The 24,404-nt window shown below is 45.4% G+C and overlaps 1 protein-coding gene across 1 annotated transcript in view; it reads left to right on the top strand.

Annotated features, from left to right (window-relative positions):
- INTS1 (integrator complex subunit 1) overlaps positions 1–24,404 on the top strand; it is a 494,737-nt gene that overhangs the window by 407,813 nt on the left and 62,520 nt on the right. The window contains exon 42 of the mRNA XM_069209905.1: positions 15,430–15,557. Within this exon, the coding sequence (XP_069066006.1) occupies positions 15,430–15,557 (128 nt within the window). The remainder of the gene's footprint in view (positions 1–15,429; positions 15,558–24,404) is intronic.

Here is a 24,404-nt window from a genome sequence, read left to right as displayed (position 1 = left end):
AACTCTTCTGACTTGTGATATTTGCAGAGCACTATAGGTCTAGATGAACACATCTCAGAATGTTTTATCATCCAGAAATGTGTTTGTTTATTGGCAGCCAACCTGTTCTTGTCAAGGATGAGGTTAAAACGTCCCTCTTTGTTCCGGGTTAAAGCACCAGATTAGGTATATCTGTACTTTCTAAGCCACCTGCAAGGCCTGCTGTCCTTTTGAAGTACTATTGATAATTCACCCACAGATGAAACACTAGCGTCTACTTCAAATCTAAAGTTATTGGTTATTTTCTTTGGTCAAATGGAGATATTTTCATCTTCTTCCTTGAACACTCAATTGGATATCATTTACATTTTTGAGTAGAAAGGCAGAGTCAGATCTTATTTCTCTCTCTTGTACTATGAGGGCAGGTGAGTCAATGTATAGCTGTGAAGGAAATTGTTTATAGTTCCAACTTAATGTGTCTTCCACATCTTGTCCTATTTGTATGTAAACTTTGCAGACTTGGGAGGGGCAGAATTGCCTGCAAACAAAATGAAGAAAAAAGCCAGAGTAAGTTGATGTGTCTGCGCAGCCCTGTCTGTGCTGTTGTCTGCCCCAACCTTCTTTTCCCCACTACCTTTTTCAAATTAATGGTGGTTTGGATTAACCTTACCATCCTTCTCTACTGAAATCACAGTACAATTTACATTAGTACAGAGGTTTGCTCCATCCTGATAGCTTCCTCTTCCATGTTTCTGTTCCATTCTTATGTGGCATTGTTCAGTTTTAATGCGCTTCATGCAGTGGCCATTTTACAATATGCATTTATTACTCACTATCTATGGTGTCTCGCTCAACATCATGCGTCACAATCCCTAATACATTCTGTCAGCAACTGTCTGAGGCCGAATGTAGCCTATCCACTTCAACAGTGGTTTACTATCTTTGGGATTTGCTTTTCAACCAGGATCCACACCAATGTAGACCAGAAGCATAAGAGGATTAAGTATTGTTTCTGATTAATACTTTTAACCACAGACTCCTTATTAGCTGAATATCCCTTGGCAGAAGACCAAATCCACATTTGTTCCACTTATTTGTTTCCAGGTTGCAGAATTGGACTCCATAGCAGCTTCCTACTACCTCCAGCAGTGACAATACTGTGCAAAATGTAGGCACCACACCTGCGCGCACCCTTACCAATTCCTTTCTTTCTCTGCACCTCAACGCAGATCTGGGTTTCCACTTCAAATTCTGCCATTTCCTAACCCCCAGAAATTCAACAGAATTTAACATTGTGCCCGGGAAATGGTTCCCTCCAAGACTACAGGCTTTAAGCCATGCTGCAAATGACAGACCAGACTCAGTCCTTGATCTGCACAATCTTTCTACGTTGCGAAAGTGTCTAGGTTCTCATCATGACTTGAAGTTGTGTATCAAAGGCTGTTTCATGCACCCAGAGACAGTTAAGAACAGGTAGCGAAACTCTGTTGAAGAACATAACAAGAATTTGTAACACCAATAGGTTTAGTGTTGGCTGTTAGCCATTTTGGCCATGTCAATTCTTATTATGTTTTTCCACAGTTTTCATAAAACTTAATTGTTGAGGGAGCTGCTGGACCCTAATCAATATGAAAAAAGTGGCCCATAGCAATGTTTTTATTCTCAAAAGGCACACATTGCCAAAGTAGTCCCTGTCAAGTAGGAAGCTACTTTGTGTGTGGATGTGAACCTTGTGAAAGAGTCACTCAGTGACAACAGCCAATGACTGAAGTGGGCTGACTGTCTGCCCCATACTCTATGCTCTAGTGGGCAGAAGGAAAATGTGAATAACAAATCAACATACCAGTGGATGAAGGGGTCTAACTGAATGCCACTCCAAGTGTTTTATATAACATTTTAATAAATTAAAAAGGTTTTGACCAATGCTTGTCCATTTCAGCGGGCCGATTACAATCAAAACAATGTTCCCACTCCAGCAAATAAGCCTGCTCCTGTGCCAAGACCCTATCTCTCAACAAGTCATTTGGTAAGCATACGTCATGGTTGCGCCATAAGTGCAAGCAGGCCAAGCAGTTCTTGCCCCCGCTCCCAACCATACCCATGCTGGAGAAAAGCCTTGCGGTTAACACTCCAAAGGTCTGATGCAGGTGTTATCCAACGTAGAACCCATCCAAGGCTCGCCCCAGCATGTGCCATTTACCACATTGTTTCCCACCCCACATCAGATAAAGACTTTCATACCAGCCAAGCTGTAGATTTTTAAGGTGTTGCCGGCCTTCTTTCAAGGACTTTCGTGCTTCATGTAGTCGTGGGATCCCCAGATGAACTTCCATCATTGTACCTTCCCATGACTAGCCTCACTGACCTTTTTCTTGCCTCCCTGCTGGCTGTGACCCATGCTTTTGCTCTGGAGGACACGTTAACGCCAGCTGCAGCACCACCCACTCTGGATCTGGCCCTGATGCCATTTCTAATTCAGATCAGAATTCGGCCTTCTCTAAACCAGTATTTTGCGTTGTCCAGAGCACAACCTCCTTCCTTGGATGATCCTCAGCTTCTTCCTGAAAGCCAGTTCTTCTGGAGGACCTTTTTGGCTCCGATTCAGATGTTGTTCAAATGTTCCACCTGATGATCATGATGACTACAATGAGGTTGGAGACAACCTGCTCCCCCTGACCACACTGATGCTGGACCATATGTGGATTTATAAAATACCAGTGGCTTTAACACTTCTCCACCAGGATATCCCACTGACGAGTGTGCCTTTATTGTGGTTGCTGACAGCAGAGTGGCAGAAGTATGAGATCTGCACCTTCTGATGGATACTTCTAACAACAGATTCCTCACCGTTGGAATATTATTCTGATGCTAAACTGGCTCCAGAAGTTCCTACAGCAATATGCCTTAGCCTCGTTCCACCCTGTAAGTGACAGAGCAAAGCTCCATACTAGCACCACCCCTGCACCGCAACATCGGTTCTTTTCTTTCTGCACCTCCAAATGTTGTTTTGGGGCTTCACTTCCTTTTTTCTTGGTTTGACGAGTTCTTCAAAATGAATTCCAGTATGCAAAGGAGTGATGTCCCCACCTAAAATAATAAACCGTACCGTGACTGTTGCAAACAGATGTTGGTGACAGATCTGCATGAGTTTCACCTCTGGTGTTTCGGCTTGTCATGACTCCAAGCCATATGAGGAATGTGCTGTCATGCACCTGAAGGTGATTCGGGATGGGATGTGAAGTGAAGCTGTACGTTGCTGAGCATCGAAAGAAACCAAGCAGGTCCTGCTCCAGGTTGAAGGTGCGTACCTGTTCCATGGGACAATGCTGTGACAAGTCCTCTTCGCGGTTGAGATCATCCAGTAAGTTGAAGTTCAAACTGAATTGGAAGCATAAGTAGGCAAAACAGCACTCAACCACATCCAGCCATTCTCCATCTAAGAAGAAGTTGCAAGAGTGTCAAAGTGCCACTCAGTCTCACTCCCAATCAATGAGCCAATCCCACGGTTGATCCTGATGCACACTTGGTTTTCCTAGGCCTTTGATGACTTCGCAGCAGTTCGAGGCTTTTAGGGAGGCCATTCTTTGTACTTATGACCCTCTGGTGCATCTTCAGATCTTAAGAATCTGCATGGGCCTCCAGTCAGTATCCCAACTGAAGGTCATTGGATCCCTCCATGGCACCGTCTGAGCCCCAAGTCTGGTGCTGACTTCCATTCTTGCTCCAAGACTGTGCCCACCCTAATGTTACCCAAGGAGGATCCTCTACCGACTCCGGTGTCCAACCCCGAGCCAAATCTGTCTCTACTCAGACGGAGATTGCCTTTTGACTCCTCTATGATGCACTTTTTTTCTGTATGGTCTGATTCAGACAAAACCCCACTACCACAGAGCCGTCCTTAGTTGTTCCACCAGTCTTTCAGTTCTGACTCTGACAGGAGTAAGCCATCACAAGGAGATGACAGTAATGATGATGGGTACGATATACCCCCACATTATGAAGGTCGACGATCTAAACATGGATTGGCAGGTGGCAGGTAAGCTAGATACTTTCCCCTGATACAGGGTTGATTGTGCAACGGCAACACAAGAGAGTGCTTCCACTGCTGTAGTCATTAGACATGTTACTGAGGCTCTGAATCTGCAACTAACTTCTGTTGAATGTTAAAAACAAATGTAGTTACTGAGGTTCTACAGCCTGGTCCAGCTTCTTCTGAGCCCTTACTGCTCTCATAGGTACTTGGTCTAAACTGCCCTGAGTGATTACCAATGGTTGAGATTAATCCAAGCATCCCATCCATCACTTTTTTGTGTACCTTACTTTCTATTTTGCCTGTCCCGCAATTCCACAGATGTTATCTATAGTGCAAGGTTGGCCTAGAGTTTGCTGTGCCCTCCTTTGGCCTTACAGTGATAACTCTGATGGCCACACTTTTTCAGAGGTTGGGGATGTCCGTTTTTCTCTACCTTGACAACTGGCTGTTGAAGACCAGCTCAAGACAGTCAGCCGTGGACCACTTCCAGATGATGGCGAACCTCCTAACATTGTTGGGAATCTAGATAAGCAAGCCAAAGTCGAACCTCCCTCCCTCACAGAGACATCCTTTTATAGGTGCTGTGCAGGGCCTTTCATCTCCTGCAAGGAGTCTTGGGCATTTAGGCTATGGTCCTGATGTTTCAGCCTCGGTTTTAGATATTGGTGAGAGCAGCTATGTTGCCCTTAGGCTTATCCACTTCACTAAGTTGCATATGCAGCTCTGCAGTAGTGCCTGAAGTCTCAGTAGGCCAAGCGCGAAGGAAACCTGTTGCATGTCTTGCTTGTTTTTGGAAGAGACTACAGAAGATCTGCAGAGGTGGCTGCTCAACAGCAATTTGCTACTCCCTGTCCCCACCTAGATCTGACAGTGGTGATGGATGCATCACTGCTGAGTTGGGGAGGTTATCTGGAAGAGATAGAGATCAGAATACTCTGGTCTCCAGCATAAACACACTCCACATCAATCTGTTGAAACTGTGGGACGTTCGCCTGGCACTACAGACCTTCCTGCTATCCATTAAAAGAAAGGCTAGCACAGTTTCTCATGGACAACACAACTGCCATGTTGTACTGCACTGAGCAGTGCAGAATAAGGCCCTGTGTTGTGTGCTTAGAGCTACTGAATCTCTGGAGTTGAATAGAGTGTCATGGCATCTCCTTGATCCTGAACCACTTGACGACATTTATTGCATCACAAAAGGAGGTTAAACCCCTAGATGATGCAGGGTATCTTCCAAAAGTGGGGAGAACCGTGGCTGGATGTGTTCACCACAATCAAACGCATGTGCATTGTAGTTACCGAGAATGCTTTCCCAGGGAGATATATTTATAATAGAGTGGACTCCTGTGTCCTCCTAATGGCTCTGGGTTGGGCCAGGAGAGTGTGGTACCCAAAATGTCTAGGCTTGAGCATTTGTCCCCATTCAGGGTACTTCTTTGGAGGACCTTCTGTTGTAGCAGCAGGTCAGGGTTCTGCAACCAAACCTGCTCGGCCTACACCTCAATGACTGGAGATTGAGTTGCAGCAGTTAACTGCATTAGATCTGCCACCTAAGATTGTGGATGTCATCCCTACCACCCAGTGTCCCTCTACTATGTCTTTCTTTGCAAGGTGTTGGCATATGTTTATGAACTAGTCTGGCACCGGCTACACACACCACTTACTAGCCAAACTGTTGGATGTTTTATTGTTTGTTTTGTGTTCTTCCCAGCAAGGCTTTACAGTGGGCACTATTAAAGGTTATTTGCCTGCCCTCTCGGCCTTTTTGTGGGTGCCAAACCAACTGCCACAGTGGGATCTCAATTTGGTCTGGGCGTTCCTCATGTGCACTCCTTTCAAACCACTGCAGAAAGGCTTATTTCCTCTTCTGACTCTCAGAACTTCCTCATTGCCATCACCTTAACTCACCGCATGAGTGCATTCCAGTCTTTAACGATGCAGCTGCCCTACACCACCTTTATTCCCCAAACAAACTGGTGTTGAGGTCGAGGTCAGTCTTATTTACAAAGTTGTGACACCTTTTTACATTGGGCACTCCATCACCCTTCCAACATTCTGTGCTCCACGTCACCCCTTGAGAGGGGAGGGAAGACTCAATTGACTGGACCACAATAGAACCTTAAGCTTTTGCCTCAATAGTACTAAAGACCATCTGGTTGACGATTAGCTCTTTGTGAGGTTCTCTTAATGGAAAGAAAGGCAAGGCAGTGCAGAAAATGACTTTGTCAAGGTCTGTAGTCCTGTAGGATGGACAAGACGCTGCAAAATGTTTTGTGGGCCAGCCTTGATACAGCAGACTGTCGGCTATGCTAAGTGCACCTGTGTTGTGTTCAGATATTGTGCCTAAATGTGTTACTTTTATTTTATGGTGACGACCAGTCATCTCTCATGGACATGCCTTTGTTGGTCCCAGGCGTTTTGGGTAAAGGGCTGTCTCTGCTCTAGTGCTTTAAAACAGCTGCATTAAAGCCTGCTCGTTAGGTTTACTTTTCATGTGGCTATTGTGCAGTCCCACAGATGCTACCTCTGTGGGCCATTCGGAATATGGTAGTATTCCCATCCTCAGAGTGAGTCAAGCTCATTAGGGATAGGTTTCTGAGGCTTGTAGGACTTCTGGCCTGTCAGCACATGATGGCTGTAGGAAAATGCCACTGTTGGCATGGTTACTCCCTAACCTTTTACCTTTTGTTGATGCCAGCTTTGATTAAATGTGTCCTGGGACCCTGCTAACCAGGCCCCAGCACCAGTGTTCTTAACCTAAAACTGTACCTTTGTCGCCACAATTGGCACAGCCCTGGCACACAGATCAGTCCCTTGAAAAAGGTACCCCTGGTACCAAGGGTCCTGTGGCCAGGGAAGGTCTATAAGGGCTGCAGCATGTATTATGCCACCCTGGGAGGCCCTCACTCAGCACATGCACAGACTGCCTCACAGCTTGTGTGCCCTGGTGGTGACAAAAAGACTAAGTCGACATGGCACTCCCCTCAGGGTGCCATGCCCACAACCCACTGCCTGTTTCATAGGTAATTCACTATACCACAGGTGAGGGCATAGCTGCATAAGCACTATGCCCCTACAGCGTCTAAGCCAATTCTTAGACATAGTAAGTGCGGGGTAGCCATAAAGTGTATATGGTCTGGGAGTTTGTCAAACACAAACTCCACAGTTCCATAATGGCTACACTAAATACTGGGAAGTTTGGTATCAAACTTCTCAGCACAATAAATTCACACTGATGCCAGTGTGAGATTTATTGAGAAATGTACTCAGAGGGCATCTTAGAGTTGCCCCCTGCATGCCAGCCCAACTGCTAGTGCTAGGCTGACCGGTCGCTGCCAGCCTGCCACTTCCAGACTAGTTTCTGGCCACATGGGGTGAGTGCCTTTGTGCACTCTGTGACCAGGAACAAAGCCTGTCCTGGGTGGAGGTGCTTCACACCTCCCCTTGCAGGAACTGTAACACCTGGCGGTGAGTCTCAAAAGCGCAAGCATGGTGTTACAACGCTCCAGGGCACTCCAGCTAGTGGAGCTGCCCCCCCTCCCCCCCAGACACAGCCCCCAAGTCCAGAGGAGATAATGAGAAAAACAAGGAGGAGTCACCCTCCAGCCAGGACAACTCCTAAGATGTTCAGAGCTGAGGTGACCCCTTCCTTAAAAAATCCTCTAACGTGTCATGGAGGATTTAGCCCAACAGGATTTGGGATGTGCCCCCCCCTCCCCAAAGGGAGGAGGCACAAGCAGGGTGTAGCCATCCTCAGGGACAGTAGCCATTGGCTACTGCCCCCTAGCCCTAAACACCCTTAAAATCTAGTATTTAGGGGTGACCCGGAACCCAGGATATCAGATTCCTAACAACCCAACAAGAAGGACTGCTGACCTGAAAACCCTGCAGAGAAGGAGACGACAACTGCTTTGGCCCCAGCAATACCAGCCTGTCTCCAGATTCAGAGAACCTGCAACAGCGATGCATCCTGCAGGCCAAGCGACCTCTGCCGACTCAGAGGACTGCCCTGCAACTCCAAAGACGAAGAGACTCCCGTGGACAGCGGCTTTGTCCAATGCAAGAAGAAGAAACCATCTTTAAAGGGACTCTCACCTCACTCCTGAAGCGTGAGTCCTCAGCACTCTGCACCCGACGCCCCCGGCCTGTGTCCAGAGAAACCAACACCGCAGAGAGGACCCTCAGGCGACTCCAACGATGTGTCCACTCTTAGCCGACCTTCCTGCACTCCCACGACGACGCCTGCAGAGAGAATCCAGAGGACCCTCCTGACCGTGACTGCCTGGTAACAAAGAACCCGATGCCTGGAAGAAGCACTGCACCCGCAGCCCAAAGGCCAGAGAGGAACCAACTACCGGTGCAGTAGTGACCAGCAGACGGCCCTCACCTTTGCCCAGTTGGTGGCTGGCCCGAGAAGCCCCCCAGTGCCCTGCCTGCATCGTCAGAGTGACCCCCAGGTGCCTCCATTGATTCCAATGCAAAACCAGTCGCCTTGTTTGCACACTGCACCCGGCCCCCCCTGTGCCGCTGAGGGTGTATTTTGTGTGCCTGTTTGGGACCCCCATAGCCTCCCCCACCCCCCCCAGTGCTCTACAAAACCCCCCTGGTCTGCTCCCCGAAAACGCAGGTACTTACCTGCTAGCAGACTGGAACCAGAGCATCTCTAGTATCCATAGGTGCCTATGTTATTTGGGCCCCTCTTTGATCTCTGCACCTGACCGGCCCTGTGCTGCTGGTGCTGGGTGTTTGGGGTTGACTTGAACCCCCCAACGGTGGGCTGCCTATACCCTGGAGACTGAACTTGTAAGTGCTTTACTTACCTCCCCCAGGAACTGTTGAATTTTGCAGTGTCCACTTTTAAAATAGCTTATTGCCATTGTATGCCAAACTGTGTACATTACTGTTTTGATTCAAAGTTCTATCTATACATATGCAAAGTACCTTACATTTAATGTACTTACCTGCAATTTGACTCTTGTGGTTCGAAAATAATATTTTTCTATATAAAAAAAACCCTAGACCTGGACTTAAGTCATTGAGCGTGTGTTCTCATTTATTGCCTGTGTGTGTACAACAAATGCTTAACACTACCCTCTGATAAGCCTAACTGCTCGACCACACTACCACAGATAGAGCATTAGTATTATCTATTGTTGCCTCTGTCAAGCCTCTTGGGGAACCCCTGGACTCTGTGCACACTATCTCTCACTTTGAGATAGTATATGTAGAGCCAGCTTCCTACATGGACCTTGCAGTAAAAGCTCTGTCTTCAGTGGGCACAGTACGGAGGCTGCCTCTTGGACAGAATCTATTACGAAAGAGTCAGCCTATGACCTTCAGTGGTTGCAGGCAGACACCAACCTGTCATTCTACTGAGTGTTCTCCCTTCCCACACTAGAGTTCACAGTAGTGAAAGGTGCCTCTGTCTTCATGATGCCAGTAATCTAAACACTTCGCCAGTTGTTGGTCTGTCTTCACCTAACACTATGACTACTGAGGAGTCTGCCTCCTTTGCGACAGTGATTCAGAGAGTGGCAGAGGTGGTAGACCTTACCTTGCTTAATGCAGAGCTCAAAACCAACATGCTTGAAGAGGACCTCAACTACGCATAATCCAGCCAGAAGCCTCTACTCCACTTCAGTGATGCTCTGGCTGATATTCTGGTGGGTACCTGTGCCAAACCAGGATTTTGCTTATCAGTCAGTAAACAAGTGGTGAGGCAGCACAAGCCTGCTCCTAGAGATCCAGATTTACTTCTGCTCTCACTTCAGAGTTTGTGGTGCTGCAGGTCTCTTCCAGCCACCTGAACCCTAATTCTTTCCCAATCAACCCACCTAAGAGGAAATCTAAAAGGAAGATGACATTCACAAAACAGTTGTTCTCCTCCGCCAGCCTCGCCCTCCACTCGATCAACACAACATATCTTCTTCATATAATTGCAAGTTTTATGAAACAGAGTGGTGGACATCTTCAGAGCTGTCCCAGAGGAACGCCATCCGACTTTTCAGAAGTTTATTTTGGATGGGTATGGCACTGTAAAATACTCAGTTAGACTAGGTCCGAACACTGTTGACTACCTGGTAGAGCAGTTGGCACCAGTGTGATGCTTAGGTGCCACACCTATGTTTGCTTCATGGACTTCTCATCCAATGTCAAGCAATCCCTAATGGACATACCTATCAACAGCTCTAGCCTATTTGGAACAAAGGTGGACTTAGCACCTGAAAGATTCAAGGAGAGTAAGGCCACTGCCCACTCTCTTGGCTTAGATCTGACAGCTCAGCAGTTCCCCCAACAGGAGTGCAACTTTTGAGACTTTAGAAAGGGTTACCAGAGAGAAAGAGACAATATGCGCCACAGCAGCTACAGTCTTCCCACCATTTTCGAGGTTGTGGACTAGGCCACCAGCGTCCAAATTCCCATGGGCAGCAAGCTACCCAAATGAAAAGGGCTCTGATGCTTCCGGGCCTCTTGGCCTTCTCCGTCTTTCTCATGGACTATGGCAGCTGACATTTGCCAGGTCTGCAGTGGGATCTAAAGTCTCAGGTGTCTCAGCACCAAGTGGATCTATCAGAGTATAAATTGGTCCTCTGGACTACATCAATCCTAATTTAGCTTGTATGCGGACCAAATCAGGAATTATCTAAAACATGGCCAACTTTTCACCAGTTTCTCATCTCCAGGTGGTTTGGGGTGCGTAAGGAGATCTACTATGGGCTAATGAGGAAACAGCCCCCAAGAAGCTTGCACGCTCGTTTCACCAGAGTGAAGGCTGCTAGCACTGCCCTGGAATGCACCTTTCCAGTTCAGTACATTTGTCAGGCTGCAACGTGGGCGTTTCTCCATGCATTGATAAAGCTTTACTGCCTGTATATTCAGGTTTCTCAGGACAGGCACGTCCACTGATCTGTCCTGCAAGAATTTCTGGTCTGAGCCATTCCACACACCCACCAACAGGGGCAGTAGACTTCTTTTATATTTAAGATGAGGAATATGCAGTTACAAATCTCTGTCAGAACAACAAGTTAACTGCAGATTACACACCAATCTAGCCTCCTCCGTGTTCTGGGAAGTGGACTGTTATAGTCCATTAATAAAATCCTAATCTGAAATTCTGCTTAATGTTGTATTCTGATTTCAGTGGCTCTTCATAACACTGGCGCAGAACAGAAATAAATTGACGTTAGCATGGAGGTGGTACAGATCTAGTGGCCTCAACGTCAGGAGCCGATGCAGAGGTTCATAATGACACCTGTCAATGTGCGAATTAATTGCTACAAAAGTTTCAGGATACAGTCTGACTCATGGAGAAATTCCCAATGTGAGGAATCTGCCGGTACATAGTCTCTATCAGATAAGGAAGTAACTTATTAGTCCGCCTTTTTGCATTTAACTCAATCAACCTTTGATTTTCAAGTCAGCAGTTTATTAGGTTTCTGAATGGACTGTCGTGCATGTTCCCATAGATGCCTTTTCATTATTCCCGTATGGGACCTTAACTTGGTTCTTTTGTTTCTAATGTACACATGGCTAGATCCTGTGCACAGTAGTTCTGTGTGAATGCTTACACTCAAGATAGTGTTTCATATAAAAATTAAATCTGCACCATAGCATCAGCTAAGTTCAGATGGATCCTCTATACTCTACCTTCTTCCCTGACAAAGAAGTGTTGAGAACTCGTGCTTCAATTATGCTGAAAGCTGTATCCTCCTCCCACCTGAGTAAGGGCCTCATTATGAGTTTCCGCCCATTTCTGCCCACCAAACTCGTTCCTCCATCAGGGCGCCTGTGCGGTCTGGACACCGCTGGCCCCATTAAGAGTTCACCGCAGGGCCGGCGGGTGGAAACAGCGTTTCTGCCCGCCGGCCCTTCTGTGAACAGGGCCTTAACATTGACACCGGCTCCTAATGGCCGTAATTAGGGCAGTGGAATGGGCAGTGCAGGCCCCCCCCACCGATGCCCCCATTCCGCTAGCCTTTCCATGGCGGTGTAACTGCTATGGAAAGGCTGGCAGTATGGGGACTCGTAATTGCCAGGGCAGCACTACTTGCAGCCCTGCCTTGGCGGATTATAACCTCTGGGACCGCCAGGCGGTTCCGCCGTGGTTATAATGTGGCGGTCCGACCGCCACCGTGAGTCTGCCGGTCTGAAGACCGCCAGCCTCATAATGAGGCCCTAAGTCTGGTACCCCTTTTTCTTTCTGCCTCATGCCTCTAAGACAGTAGAGAGGATTCCTCAGTTAGACTTGGAGAGCTCTCAGTTTACACATCAAGTGTACCTGAAAGTACTGGGTTGATCACAATTTTTTTGTGGGGTTTGCCGGTGCTAAGGGAAGCATAGTAGAAAGGAGCCCTGTTCAGGCAGATCATCCTGTGCATAAACAAATGCAGCACCCTAGTCAAGATGGAACCTATGGGCTGCTCTGGGAAAGTCTATGCATATTTTCACAAAGCACTGCTGCCTCAATAGTCCAGTACACAGAAAGAGCTGTTTTACCTATTTGATACTGCAGGACTTGTTGATATGAGACTGCTCCTTAGACCCTACACTTTTTGGAAGGTACTGCATGGGTACCTATTCAAAAGTCGAGGAATCTAGAAAAACAAGTTACTTTCCCTCTCTAATGCTCTTTCTAGTGAATAATAACCGAAGACTCTGCACTACCCTCACTCCTCACTATTATGTGCAGTGAACTATAAAAATATAAATTATCCCAAGTTAGATTTGACACACAGTTATCTCGAGTATGATCTGTTTCTGGGGACGTAGACGAATTCAAGATTAACTAACAGCGCGCATGAGCAGCGCTGTCGTAGTTCGACTCTTGCTTTAGGCAAGACTGCTGATTTAGGGACAACAGTACATTTGTTTGTAGGCGACTAGGCCATATCTACAAGTCACAACTGTCGGCCCAACCCTCCCGGCTCACAAGCAGTACCTCACCAAAAACCCACACAGTAGAAGGTGATTTGTGGCAGCCTTTACACATGGACTCAAGAATGCAACATCTCAGGGGTCGTGCTTAAATGGAGATTACCCTTTTCTCACTCACATGAGCAACATGTCTTGTTCACACACAGGCAATGAAAGAGATGCAGTGAAATTTTACCTAGGTTTTATTAACAAGACTGCAATCTACTGTAAATTGCATGGACTGCAATGATTAGGATAATGAACTATGCAAGAAACAGAATTCTAGAAACAAGAGTCATGAATACAAAGACCTTCACCATCTTGCATTAATATAGTATGTGCAGAAGGTGTGAAATAAACCCTAATACCCTAGCATGATTAACCTGATCTCTAACCTAAAGAGAGCTAGGTGTGTTAAACCTAATCTGCCAGTACCATGTCCATGATAAGAGCCCCCCCAATCCTCATTACTTCGGAACGAGGTCTCAGACTCTGTGGTGACATGAAGGCTGGGTCTGCATCAAGACAATGTGTAGCATAGATAGCGTCATTGGCATCTCGTCGGAATCCCTCTGATAATCGTGTCTGTGTGAGATGTAGTTATACAGATCTTGTTGGCCCCCTGACGCAGGTATGTTCCCAAACAATAGATAAGAAGGCATGCTTGGGGCGGCAATTATATAAACAATTCCCTGAAAATGTAGATTGTTACTGTCACACGAAAGTGGGAAAGAACATGATGTGAATATCTACCTATCTCATTTATCTTTGATGCTGATAGTCACGCCTTTTTAGAGTGGCACTGATAAAGTGAAACTAAAATATCTTCCTAATTCTAAACATAGCAGCAATCTTGAAAGAAATAATTAAATAAATGTGCTGAAACAGAGCTAACTAAGTAGGTTAAAAGTCACTAGGTGACGGGGCACAGGCCTGCAAGCGAGAAGGCTCAGCAATACTCCTGATTCCCATAAAACTAAATAGAATCCACTATAGCACTTTTATGCAGCTCTCCACGGTCACTTTCAGAGGTGTTGCTACGCTGTCATGGAGTCAAGTGATGCCAACTACCAGCATAGGCATGCAATTGCTTGAAGATTTCTGAATCCATCCTTGGGCCTAGGGATAGTCAAAAGGTGAGGAATCTGCAGTTAAATTGAGTAGATACCCGAAAGAGCATTACCAAACTCAAGTAACTTGCTCTGTTGCCTGCCACACACTCACATAATTGGGTTTGAGAATGTGGGGCAGCGTCACTCGAGAAATGGGCTGAAAAGGATCACAGACACAAAATGCCCAACTCTGGATGGGGAATAAATTTGAGGATCTAACAACATTGACAGCCTTTAAGATATGAGAGGCTACAGGCATATCTAAATTGGGGGATGTTTGGGGAAAGAATGGATTCAAAACCTATGAATAGCGAGTGTAAAGTAGAGAAATTCCAAGCTTTCAGATACTTACAGCTTAAACATGTCCTATGCCAATATGTACCAGGCAGTGTAGGTATACCGGAACAAACACCTTTGAAAAGATTATTACTGGAACTTTACATGGCGAAGAAAGCAATCTCCTCAGTTCAGAGAACATTAATAAATAAACACAGCCAGACAGCCTCTTTGAGAGGTTGTTGGTAGACATACCTAGGTAAAACAGAAGACTCTATATCGGATTAAGTGTTCACACACACCTGGGAATTGTCAATGGAATTGGTATTCGGGTTGGCCAAGGGATGGTGTTGTGTAGGATATATTTATGTTTTTTTGTTTTGGAAAAAAAAACATCACCAAAGGGAATATTTGCTTGTCAGCAGAAACAAAAAAAAACAAATCAGGGGCAATGTCATAAACATCCTCCGGTCCCAAGCGTGAGCTTAGAAGGTGTACATTTATTGGATTTGCTATCTTCATTGTCCTGAAAATCTCTGAATTAGTCCATGAGCTGTACACGGTACAGCTTAGAAACATTGAGTGGCAATCGTTTCTGTGTTTCTTACTGTGTGATTTACACAGCTCAATTTTAACAGAAATAGGTTTATGAACCTATTGTGAGTTTGCACACTGATGTATAACATGCTCATGATCCTGTCCCGGATGACCAATTCCTAGTGTCTCCATATCAAAATGAAGTTTGGAACAATGGTGCCGAAACAAGGTTTGATACGTGGGATCGTTACCTGTACAAATCACTGTGAACGCATTTAATGACACATTGAACTGTGCTCCAAATTATTGTAATAAATGAATGTTAACTACGGTACATGATTTGAGGATATACTAAAGGCTACTTGTAGACCCTATAAGTATGGTTGAGTGTGACATCATTGAAATGCGTCATTTGTTTTGTGCTTGATGTATTACTTAAAATAATTTCAATAATATATAATGTACAAATTGTGAGCAGCATATTTGCATCCCCCAATTTTCAGTGATGTATGTCAAATAGGAAGTCGTTGATATCCAACATTATTTTTATATTTTTCTTCTGTGTTCTGCTCCTAGGCACACAAAAAATCATCCCGTTTCCTGGCATTTTTCATCAGCAAGTTTGTGCAATTTATTCACAAGTATATCACATGCGATGCACAAGCAGCTGTAGCTTTCCTGCAAAAGCACTCTGACCCTCTGCAGTAAGTGGCTTTCATCTCAACTTCTTTGAGTTTTTACTACTTGTGCTTCTGATACCTGACTGGGAATTCATTTATGCTTGTACCAGGTTCAATGTGCAGGTAGATTGTAGTTGCATTTGTGGTTCTTGACTGATCCAAGACTTGTACAATTTGCCTCCTATGTAAATAAATGAAGCCTTTTAATCTCAAGTTGAATAACAGTTCTGATAATAAGCTGTCACAGTTTGACAAACGTGGCACTTTTTGAAACCTTTAGCAGCTGGTGAATATCACTGGGCATCTGTTATTTCTCTTTTGCTTATGATTTCTTACCTTTCTTAACCTGAACGTAAAATGTACTTAATAGTAATTCCATGTGCCTACAAGGGAAGTTATAAAGCACTTACTACCAGCCTCAGACGTGCAAGCAATTTTAACCTACTTGTGACAGATGGCTTAATTACACACTACATATCCTGATTACACAGTGTGAGGCGTACAGCGGTATACCTGTATTGACACGTAGTCAGAGGAACAAATGGGTATGTGTTTAACTAGGACACAAACTTAGCCTTCAAACTCAATTGTTTAGAAGGTCACGGACCCTCAGGAAGAAGATGATTGTTGGTAGGTGAAAATGAGAATTTGCAAGGTGTGTGCTGCAATCAGTGGGGTGTGCGTATAAGAGTTTTCAGTCATGAGCAAACAAGTCAACCAGTACCAGCACTCAGATTTTTTACTGACTGAAGTTGTTACCAAGATGGCTCAGGTGGTATGGCATGGGTCCTTAAAGAATGACATTCAGTTGACTGTGGAGCACTCACCCAGTCTGATCTGGAAAGGTGAATGGCACATGTTGGAGAAATGCTAAAATTGTAAATGATGCCACTTCCAAATGCTGTGGTTGCTGATACCAAGGTTCCTTAGACTTGATTCCACTTCATCCAGCTTTGTTCCAGCATCCTACACATAATGGTTCTCCGAGCTTTAAGTGGGATGCAAAAAGTGATGCATGACCTATGTAAGGATGTACCTTAAATATGTAAACTAAATTTCTGAACTTCCCATAGAGTGCCACCAAATCAATTAATGGTTTTCACTCTGAGCTTTCTGTTATTGCCTCCAGATACATAACCCACATACACCTAAAACCAAACAGCACTATTTGCTCTGTCAGTGGTTGTTAGCTGTTTAAGATAAATGGGTTACACCAATTATGTTGTTGTAAATAATTAATACTGACAGTGTTTCAATTCTGAAACTGTGAGACTGTGAATTAAACATTACTAAGACATGTGGATGGGTAGTGGTCTTCACAGTTTATCAAACACTCCTGTTATGTTCACTCCCTTAGGCATGTACACTCTTTTTCTGTCCACATCTAGTCCATCTGCATATCTTATATCTCATTTCTTTCCTCTTTATCACCCTCCTTTTACCTTCTCCTGAATACATTTCCTTGCATCTCCTTCACTTCACCACCTTCAAACTGAACACAGCACTACAAACCCACTCACCTGTAAGCAGCATTTACCATCACCTTGTCAATATTTTGACAACTCTGTACCTCCGTCATACACTTTTGCACAGAATCACAATTGCATCTGAAATATGTGACCATTGGTTTGTGCACTCAGCAAAAAGGACAAGAATTGAGCTCTCAATCGTGACTGTTTGAAAAAGCACACTTAGCGGCAACTAGTTCATAGTATGCACTTTACAAGAGTAATATGCCTCAAAAAACAAAGTCAGAAACACAACATCCTGGAAATACCAACCACGTTTAGGAATGTAAACATTAGTAGGACGTGAAATATTAACAGATACATGCCAAGTGACCAGATTCAGACGGGAGACTCTCAGTTCTAAAAGCCCAAATGGCTTTATTTTAGCTGCCCCGCCTAAATGTAATTTGGTTTTAGTCTTGGTAGAAAAAATAAATTTCCACAGATCGTTTTGACTTTCTCCGTCTTCCTTCGTTTGAAATTTTGACATGTATGTAAACAATTACTAAATCTCTGAAAAGGATTACATAAACACCTTTCACATTATTTGGTCAGAAATTGATCAGTGTTATTTGCCAGTATAGCCAAGGACATGAGTATAGGGCTAGATGGGGACTCATTTCAATGTCCATTTTTTATTACTACTGGGTCTAAGACCTGAGGGTCTCAGCTTACCTAAAGCCCTCCTGGCTCTTTATCTTATTCCTGAGGTTATTTTTCCTGCCTGATTCCCCCCCCCGTCTCTTTTTTCTTTCCTCCTCTCTTTTTTGCCTTTTTTTCTCTTCCAACCATCTACAAATTATGCACCCTTTCAGAGGACCACACATGGGAGATCAACAGAGACGTTTTTGTAAGATTTGTGCAGCATTGCAAAGATTTGTTTTTGCATCTGTAAACAATGTAGGCAGGGTGTTCTCTACCATAGAACCAGAGGCAGTGTTCCTCCTCCTCTTCCTCATCATCATCCTCCTCCTCCATCATCCATCATCATCCTTCTCCTCCATCATCCATCATCATCCATCCATCATCCTCCATCCATCATCCTCCTCCTTCCCCATCCTCCTCCATCATCATCATCATTCTCCTCCTCCATCATCATAATCATCCTCTCATCCATCGTCATCATTATTTATCATCATCCGCATCCGTCATCCTCCTCCTCATCCATCCTCCTCCTCGTCCATCCTCCTCCTCGTCCATCCTCCTCCTCGTCCTCGTCCATCCTCCTCCTCCTCCACTCATCATCTATCATCCTCCTCCTTGTCCATCATCATCATCCTCCTCCTCCTTCTCCTCGTCCATCATCATCATCCTCCTCCTCCACATCCATCCTCCTCCTCCTCCCCATCCATCCTCCTCCTCCTCCCCATCCATCAACCTCCTCCTCCTCATCCATCAACCTCCTCCTCCTCCATCATCCTCCTCCATCATCCATCATCCTCCTCCATCATCCATCATCCTCCTCCATCATCCATCCTCCTCCATCATCCATCCATCCTCCTCCATCATCCATCCATCCTCCTCATCCATCCATCCATCCTCCTCATCCATCCTCCTCCTCCATCATCCATCCTCCTCCTCCATCATCCATCATCCTCCTCCTCCATCATCCATCATCCTCCTCCTCCATCATCCATCCTCCTCATTCATCACCCTCATCCTCCATCACCCTCATCATCATCAGCCTCCTCCTCATCCATCCTCCTCCATTTCCATCATCTTCCTCCTCCTCCATCATAATCCTCCTCCTCCATCATCCATCCTCCTCCTCCATCATCCATCCTACTCTTCATCCATCATCCATCCTCCTCCATCATCCATCCTCCTTCTCCATCATCCATCCTCCTTCTCCATCATCCATCCTCCTTCTCCATCATCCATCCTCATCCTCCATCACCCTCATCATCATCATCCTCATCCACCTCCATCGTCCTCCTCATCCATCATCCTCATCCATCATCCTCTTCCTCCATTGTCGTCCTCCTCATCCATCATCCTCATCCATCCTCCTCATCCATCCTCCTCCTCATCAACCATCATCCTCCATCATTATAGATCATCCTCATTCATCATCCTCCTCATCCATCATCATCATCCTCCTCCGTCATCATCATCATTATCCTCCTCCATCATCCTCCTCTTTCTCATCCATCATCCTCCTCCTGCATCATCCTCCTCCTGCATCATCATCCTCACCCATCATCATCCGCCACCTCCTTCATCCTTCTCCATCCTCCTCCTCACCCATCATCTGCATCCACCATCATTCATCCTCCTCATCATCCTCATCCTCATCCATCATCTTCATCCATCATCATCCATCCTCCTCATCTATTATCATCTTCCTCCATCATACATCATTATCCTCCTCCATCATCCTCCCCCTCACCCTCCATCAATCATCCTCCTCCATCAATCATCCTCCTCCATCAATCATCCTCCTCCATCAATCATCCTCCTCCATCAATCATCCTCCTCCATCAACCATCCTCCTCCATCATTCTCCTCCTCCATCATCCTCCTCCTCCATCATCCTCCTCCATCCTTCTCCTCCTCCTCCTCATACAGTATGATGAACTGGTTCTTCAACATTGTGCACAGTTTCCACTGTAGCAAGAACTATGACTGAACTGAAACTATTTTTTATTGTATACCTTAGAATGACAGATAAGGGTATGAGGTAAAAGGACCTGCCAATTAATGAACCGGTTACGTGTCATAATTGATTGGCTACATAGACTACAAGCATTAGTAAAAATTCAATAGGTCTGGCTTGCATGTTTAGTCTTCACTAAAAAAGAAAAATCATTTTAAAGCCTTTGTAGCGAAAATGTAACTGTTTTCTGTCTACACTGCATTTGTGAGAGGTGATGCAATGTGTGATGATTTGGTGCACTTTTCAGACGTTAAGTAGTCCCTCATACATTGCAATGCAAGCATTCTCTGGGAGGTGGAATGATACACAAAACTGCCACTAACTTTCAATGAGACAGATTTACTCTTCCTGTGGATGTAGGCAGAGCTTCCTCATGCATATTGTAAACAATTGGTAACAATAAATCTTGCTGACTGCTTTGTGACAATCTTAAAATTTTAAGTGCTAATTCGTTAGAGTCCTCTGCCCTCTTCTTAAAACTGATTTTAGTAGCCTTGATCTATTCTATTGGCCTGATTTGCAGAACAGTTTGTATAATTCTGCCATTGATTGGCCTGGTTTGGAACAGTGCCTTTCTTCAGCTGGATGAAAAAAGTGGCAGTTGACCAAAGTAGTGAATTAATTGGGATGTCGAGCCGAAAACCCTTGCCACCATCTTCAAAATGTGTTTTTATGTGCAGTATGGTTTGAATGAATTTATGAGATATGAGGAACACATCTTCAAATGAATATATTTCACCTTAAAGACTACAGGGAGCAGTCTTAAGGACTAAAGTACAGTCCATCTAAAAGGGGTTGAGAACTAAAGAGTACATAGGTCTCCATCCTGGCCCCTTGAGTAAGGAGAGTAAATGTGACAGCACTGAATTTCTAATCAGTTTTCGGGTTGTACACAACATCTCTTAGGGGAAAACTCTATGCTAAAAACTCCAGCCTTTGTCATCGAAAATGTAAATCGAGATTTGGATGTTGTGTAAGGTTAATTTTCAAGGAAATTGTTGAAAGAGCTTCTGTTCTTCAAAATGATCCGAAAGGGATCAAAATGAACGGGAACCAAGGTCCTGACTGGGAACCTAAAGTAGTCCAGTCAAAAAGGCTAAAATTGTAGACTCAGGTTCTGTAACCCAACCTCCAGAGCATTCACCTTCATACTTGAAGTTTGAGAGGGTCAACTTTAGCTCTTTCGTTTTCCCTGTGGAAGTTGCAGACGTCATCTTCTACATCAGTCCATTCCAAGCACCCTGCAACAACCTCTCAAATATCTCAGAACATAAGGTTGTCAAGATCTACAACTTTTTCGACCCACAGCATACCGATAATTACTGCCAGCAGGACACCTCCCCCATCGCTAAACAGCAGCTAAGCAACTGGAAGCCCCTCTCGAATGAAGACACCACCACTCTGATGAATACCAGACCCTCTCCCCCACTTCCTATACAAACTTGGAAGAGCCATCCTCTTTCCCTCGCTCACCGCTGTCAACTCCTTAATAACCAACACTACCTGGCCATCTTGCTGGAAAAATGCATAAGTCAACAGCCGACTCCAACACCCTCAGAAGCTACAGGCCCATCTCGCTCCTGCCTCTTCCAGGTAAAGTCATGGAGAAAGCCATTCATACCCAACTCACAGACCACTTAAAACTCCATCAACTCCTAGACAGCTCTCTATGAGGCTTTTGCACCAGTCGCAGCATAGAAACTGCACTCATTGTGGCCACCAGGGAGATCAGAAGCATCATCGGCCGAGGAGAAACAACTGCACTCATCCTCCTTGACCTCTCCGCAGCTTTCAATACAATCTTCCACAACTCACTCATCAGAAAGAAGGATTCAGCACTTTGATATCTGTAGATTGACCTTGAAGTGGATATTCTCCTTCCTCACAGAGAGAACACAAGTTAGACTTCTCCACTAGACTTCATAACACAAGAAACCTATCTGCAGAGTCGCTCAAGGATCGTTGCACTGCCCAACTCTCTTAAACATCTACATGATGCCCCTCACGTACATTGTCAGAGCCCACAGCATCAACATAGTATCCTACGCCAAAGATACACAGCTCATCATCTCCCTTACTGACCCAACCAGCACTACCAAAATAAAATTTGCTAGCAGCATATGAGCAAGGTCGCTGCTTGGATGAAAAACAACTTTCTCCAGCTCAACACAGACAAAACTCAAGTCCTTATCGTCAGCAACACCCAGTCCCCCTGGGATGCCTCTTGGTGGACCTCTGAACTTGGCCCCCCACCAACCCCTACTGACCATGTCATCCTGGACACCATCCTCTCCATAAGCAGACTAATCAGCTCCATCGCCTGTAGGAAAGTGCCCCTTTTTGACATGGCCACCACCACTTTTTGCCTGGTATTCAATGCAATTTTGACTGAAAGTGCACTGGTTTCCTACTAACCAGGTCCCCAGTGCCAAATCTTTTTCCCTAAAACTGTGTCATTGTTCCCCAATTGGCAATACTTGTGCCCCCGTAAGTCCCTAGTAAATGGTTTCCTGGGCATGGGCACCAAAAAGGGTCCCCAAGGGTTGCAGCACATATTGTCACCCGCAGGGACCCTTCACCTAGCACATGCAGACTGCCATTGAAGGCTGTTTGTCTCGGTGCAGCTAAAAGTGAAAACATGACATGGCATACTGCCTGTGTGCCATGTCGTGCCATGTCCATTAACACTGCATGCAATATATATGCAAGTCACCCTTACAGCCCTAAGGCAGGGTGCATTATACAACATGTAAGGCGACATGTCCACGAGCTATGCCTTTGTCGGATCTTAGATATAGTGAGTGAACAGGGAAGCCATTTTAAGTACTTGTGCTGGACACTGGTCAAGATGAGTTCCCCAGTTACGTGATGGCTTCACTTAAAATAGGGATGTTTGGTATCAAACATCTTGTATTAATAAACCCTCATTGATGCCAGTGATGGATGTTTTAATACATGCACCCATAGGGCACCGTAGAGGTTCTCCCTTAAAAGCCTACCAATTACCAGTGTGCAAACTGACCAGTTTTAGCCAGCCTGCCACTGCCAGACAAGAGTCTGAGCCCTAAAGGTGAGAGCCTTTGCTCTTGGGCGGTCAGAAACAAAGCCTGCTCTGAAGAGGTGTTTACGCACCCTACCCATCCTGTTGGATGTCCTACAAATCTGCATTCAAAGGCAGGGGGCTTTAAAGAAGCCCACCACCCTTGGTATGCAGATCTGGTTGCACTCATCAGAAGGATGCTGACCCTCAGCCCAGGGGCCCATTTGGCACCTAGGCAGGTGGCACATTTAGTATTCAGAGTGGTCTGCCTGATGTGAACACAACATTTAGAAATCTGCCATCTTGGTGTTGGCAGGTTTAGGAACTCTCGGACAGAGTTATGCCCACTTGCCACAGGAAAGTGTAGGACGTGTAGTGACCCCAGGGGTAATTAGCTAATTGGCTGCTAACCTACCCTCCCTCAAACCACCCCTATATTCAGTATTTAGTTGAGCCCCTGGCACCAGGAAACCTGATTCCTGCCGACCTATGAAGAAGGACACTCAGGAGCTGTTAAAGTGAAGCCTGAGGAAGACGCACCTGACCTGACCCCAGACCTGCTGACATGTCCTCTGTTCCCACAGAAAGTTAACTCATTCTGCAAGCTGCTGTGCTTCCAAAAGCCTGGGAGGACTGCCTGCTTTCATCAAACACCCAGGAACTCCCTGGAGCAGCGGAGCTGCTTCCCTGCAACTTTCATGCACCCCAAGAGAGCTGCAAAGACTTTGGACCACAGAAAATCTGACACCTGAAAGCACCACTGCATCTGTGCTGCCTTCCTCGAGTTGAAGAGGACCAACGGTGCTAAAGTGGTCCCTCAGCCCTCCATAGACAAAGCCCACCTTAGTCTTGCCCACTATGGACTTACCAACTCTGCCTGCAGCCTCTCCCTACAGGCCCCCTCAACCACGAGTGCAGCCGGTGGAGAAATCCTGATGCCTCAGTACACCTCTGCACTCGACACCCCTGGCCCATGTAGAAGAGTACCTAAAGTGTCACTACATCCCTGAGCATCTCAAGACTTGAACCCATCTGTTGGTTCTTCCTGACTGGACTCCCTGTCCAGACCTCCAGCCTCTTTTCAACCGAACTGATCACCACCCGACGTCGTACTACACCTCTGCACCCTGCCGCCCCAGTGCCTCCCTTTTTGACCTGTTGGTGTGTTTCTAACTTTTCCCAATACTTATTTTAAGTCTAGGAGATTGGCCCCGTAAGTTGCTGTACTATACCTGAATGCAGTACTTGTTTCTCTCTCCATAGGATAACATTGCAGCTTTTCAGAAATGTCACTGTCGACTTTAAAAACTGTAAAGAATTTTCTTGCAAAACATACATAGCTGATCGTATTGATTATGGTGCCAAAACATATATAAAGATACTTGTTATTTTTGTAAATTGGTGTGGATCTCCTTCTTGAGTCATGTGTCTCATTTATTGAGTGTGAGTGTATTTGCAAATGTCTAACACTCCTCGCTGAGAAGCCTAAGGCTGTCCCCTAAAAAGAGCACCTTGGGATTGCTAGAGCAAGCTCCTGTCCACTAGTAAGGGAACCCCTGTACTCTTTGCACAATGTATATAATTTTGATATATCATATAAAGAGCCAGCTTTCTACATCGCTTTATCATTCCACATTCTGCGAATGCTGCACAAGATTTTCAAGTGG

This window comes from Pleurodeles waltl, chromosome 10 (genome assembly GCF_031143425.1).
Source record: "Pleurodeles waltl isolate 20211129_DDA chromosome 10, aPleWal1.hap1.20221129, whole genome shotgun sequence".
NCBI classification, from domain to species: Eukaryota; Metazoa; Chordata; class Amphibia; order Caudata; family Salamandridae; genus Pleurodeles; species Pleurodeles waltl.
This window is presented reverse-complemented; position numbering and strand designations above follow the sequence as displayed.